We start from the raw sequence: 4,145 nt of genomic DNA on the forward strand, positions 1-4,145 counted from the left end.
TGTTGAAAGTGGATTTACTGGCAGAATTTTGTCTTCTCTTCATTTCTTGCCAAAGGTTGATAATAATGATTTTCCCAAAAATGATGTGGTTTACCATATGGGTACTAAGAGAGGGGTAGTGGCAGATTGACTTTAGAATATTGCATTATTCTGCCATATATTCTCATGTAGTTTAAAAAAGAAATTATGCTAGCATAGATAATATTTGCAAAGTAATATCAGGTGTGGAAATGTAACTTCAATTTTGAAACAGTCCTGTGATTACTGAAGTGGTACCTGAGCTCCCATTGTGTCTGTGCCGTTTAGGCATTCTGCAGGTGCTTAGTTTACGTTAAGTATTTATAAAACATGCTTATATTAGAAGTACATTTTTAAAGATGTGCTTGTAACTTGCTCACCACCCAAAAAGGTGTTTTCCTGGGTGCTTTAGTGTGAACTGCATTTGAATCCATTTTTCAGTAGGTAATAATCTAAAGCATGACTGTTGCAGCAGTGTCTGAGATCAGATCTCTTTTTCTCTGCCAATCTCAGTACTGACACGTTACCAAGACCCTCAGAATTAACTTCTGAGGTTAAACCGCACGGCTGTAATTCTGAATGTGATGGCAGGGGATCCTGTCTGCAGAGTAAATACTTGTCTATCTGAATTTGGCAATAGCGTCTATGGAGAACTGAGGCCTTACAGAAACTATTACAGCCTTTTAATTGCTTTTGCAGAGGTAAGGTGTTCTGTGCTAAAAATAGACCAGCTCATTGTAAGATTCGTCCTTTCCCCACCCTGTGTGTATCTTCAGTTTAAATAGTTTTATTTTGCAGTAGCATCAAGTAATCTTAATAATGGAGGCCTCAAAGGTGACTTGCAAGTAGCTTTTTGACAGTTTTTTCTAGATAAGCACAAGCTTCTCTTCCTAAAAGTTGTGCAAATGTTACACTTTAACTTCAGAGTTGGTCATTTGTTAGGGACTGTCTGCCTCTGGTTTGCTGCTCTCAAAAGTACATAGAATTCTACAAAATACAAACCAGCTCCTGTTGCAACAGGAACCTTGTATCCAGGGTCGCATTTCCTGTATTTACTAGAAGTCAGTATGTCCTCACTCAGGAGGCGTAGGGCTGGAAGGGATTTCTCGAGGGGGATCCTTCGGACAGGCATTACACCACACAGGAGGTCAGAGTAGTCATGTTTCCTTCATTGCCCAAAGGCAAAACCAGAGTTTGATGCTCGATAGTTGTTGGGGTTTTGGGAGGTGGACAGCAGTGGAGCTGTTCTAACAAGAACAGAACACAGTAAACCGTAACAAAAGCCACTGAATTGCTCACATTAGAGATTATGGGAAAGTACTAACATTTTGCAAACTGCCTTCATGAACTTCTTAATTTTACTAGAGTTAATATTTATTAACCACTTCAACACACATTTTGCTAAAACCATGCACACACGTTTGCTGCTAAGCAGTGCCTCAGTGTCTGTCACAGGTAAGAGGAGGAAGTAAACGGTAACATTTTGAGAACTTTCATGCTAATGGAAGTTGGTTACTTTATTTTTGTATATATAAAATATAGAGACACACACACACACATAAAAATATAAGCAGCAGTATCCTCAAAGCTGAAATAGATCTTGAAAACAACAGATAGGTACTGCCTCAGAGAGTAGCTTATAAACGAAGAGCATACTAAATCTTTTATCTGTCTGGTTAATGCTGACATGCCTATTTGCTAGTGTTGGATTCCTCATCGAGAGTTCTTTTTAAAATACTGTCTGCAACACAGCAGGGAGATTTCTCACAAAGGTACTCTTAAATCAGGGGCTGGAGGCTTGGTGTGGATCTTTTTGTCAACGTGTAGCAAAACTGATCATACAAAAACCAAATGAAGTAAATTACCATTTTGTAAGCCACTATTTATGTACTGCTAATATATTTTGTTGCCTTCACTACACAGTTTGAGAAATGTTGGCACCACACATGCCTTATGTTGTGCATTTATTTGCTTGTTTTCTTCTAATTGCCTGAGGTACATTTTTCTGTATGTATTTAAAACATCGTGTGGCACAGTCATTATTTCATTCCCCCAGATGCACTTAAGATTCTGTGTGTTCCAAGTACATTCTACGTGCCTCTGTGTAAAATAACATACTGGGTACGTTGAAACAACTTAGATGTGAAGAGTTCTCAGCACAGGTAAAGGTGGTGGTTGTTTCAATAGGTGAAAACCAACTGAATTTCAACTGTTTGTTTTGAAATGAAACAATAAATTCTTAAGATGCAGCTGTGGTTTGGAAGTGTTATTTGTAAGAATATAGTTTGTCATTAGAAACACATTGTTGTGTTATCAACAGGGAAACTAGTTTTATTAACTGTAAGTATGAAAATCATACCACATGTATTTGTCATGGATTGTATCTGGTGGACTTTGCTCAGTGGTAATTGTGTATGATTCCTGAAGTAGAGTTCAAAAGTCTTGACTATTGCTAGTTCACAGGTTCCTGTGAAGCTGTTTCCCCACTGAAGGGCCGGAAAAAAAAGACAAGGTTGGGACTGATTTTTGGGAGAGGTGGTGGGAGGGGGAAGGTTACCAGTTAATGACTGTTCTTTTTGAAAAGTACCTAGGACTCCAAACCGGAATGTTTAAGGCAGAACATTGTTAATGCTTCATTATTTGTTCAGTGTTGGTTTTGTTTAATGTCAAAGTATTTCCGCTTTCTCTTTAACTCTTGTTATGCTGAACTTGCCGTCATTCTACACTTTACATACAGATACTATGGATAACCTTCACTTGAGTGTCATAGCTGTGGTCCTTTACTGTCATCTTCCTGGCGCAGCGGGATCCAAGTCACAGCTGAATCTTCTTGATGCACGTCACCATTCAGACTGCCGGTGGGGTGAGGAGCTCTTACTGAACTGTTCTTTTACCGGAATATCTACCATTCCAGAGGCTGTCTCACAAACAGCAATAACAGCTGATTTTAGTTACAATAATATTAAAACTTTCCTGTGCACCAGCGGAAGAAACAAAGAATGGATGCTAAAACACCTGAATCTCAGTAACAACGTGATTTCTGAACTCTCCTTAACTACTTGTAGGAATTTACTTGCTTTAGAAACATTAATCCTCGATGGTAATGCCATCCGCACCCTTACACTGGACTTACCTACACAGGCACAAGCTGATCATCTCCTGCCTGCTTTAAAAGTGTTGTCAGTGGAAAGAAATAATCTTAATACAGTTCCAAGAGGTAAGCATTTCAAAACCTTAAAGGAACCTTGCTTCCAAGGGGTAAGTTGGTTTTGGATATGATTTGGTTAACATCCTACTGAATTCAGAATGTGACCATCTCATTTAGTTACACTTAAGGTGTGGAAAAGTTCCATCTGTGTGCCAAATAGAGACTGAAAGAAATTATTAGGTTGGGGGTTTTATACAGTCTTTGCAATCATAATGCCTTTATGTCAGTCAGATATAACCAGATTTATCCCCTGAGAGCCCATGCAGTATTTTTCCTTGTGGTATAGAAAGGGAAGAAAGGGATCTTCGAAAAACCATCAGCCTCCACAACCCAGTCGTGAACCTTAACATCAAGAAAACTATTGATGATGAATTTCATACTACTTTTCGGAAGAATGACAAAATTCTTTTAAATAAAGCTTGCTTTGATCTCAGTATTTCACAAAGCCAGGAAAATGTATTTTCCTCAGTCAAAACAATTTTGCTCTGTGCCATCTGACACCCAAGCAAAGTGACACCTAGTGACAAGAGAGGGCTGTAAGGTTTCAATAGACTACTAGAGAGTGTTTGTCATCCCTGAACTGTGCTGGGCCTTTATGACAGCCTCTGTTCTCATGAACAGGTGATTCACATTGTCTAAACAGTGGTTAAATGCAGAAGAAGCTGCCATATGAGCAATGCTAACCTGTGTATTGTTTACTGAACTTAACTGATCTCTGATAATATCCAGATGCTTCACATTGTCCAACCAGTGGTTTAAATGAAGCAGAAGCTGCCATACATATATGTCTGGCACAAATTTAGCTTCAGGGAAGCATCTGAACTCCAATTCTTCATGCAGGTGCAAGAAAGAATTTATGAGCTGCCAGAACTTCTGAATGCTTTCCTATCACCTACCTCTAGTCTTACAGCAGGAAGGA

General features: G+C 38.9%; 1 protein-coding gene across 1 annotated transcript in view; it reads left to right on the forward strand.

Annotated features, from left to right (window-relative positions):
- Window positions 1-2,760: 2,760 nt before the first annotated feature.
- LRRC66 (leucine rich repeat containing 66) overlaps window positions 2,761-4,145 on the forward strand; it is a 7,400-nt gene continuing 6,015 nt past the window's right edge. The window contains exon 1 of the mRNA XM_010021062.1: window positions 2,761-3,235. Coding sequence (XP_010019364.1) covers window positions 2,761-3,235 — 475 coding nt within the window. The remainder of the gene's footprint in view (window positions 3,236-4,145) is intronic.

Source organism: Nestor notabilis, unplaced genomic scaffold (genome assembly GCF_000696875.1).
Source record: "Nestor notabilis isolate BGI_N333 unplaced genomic scaffold, ASM69687v1 scaffold22538, whole genome shotgun sequence".
Classification (NCBI taxonomy): Eukaryota; Metazoa; Chordata; class Aves; order Psittaciformes; family Psittacidae; genus Nestor; species Nestor notabilis.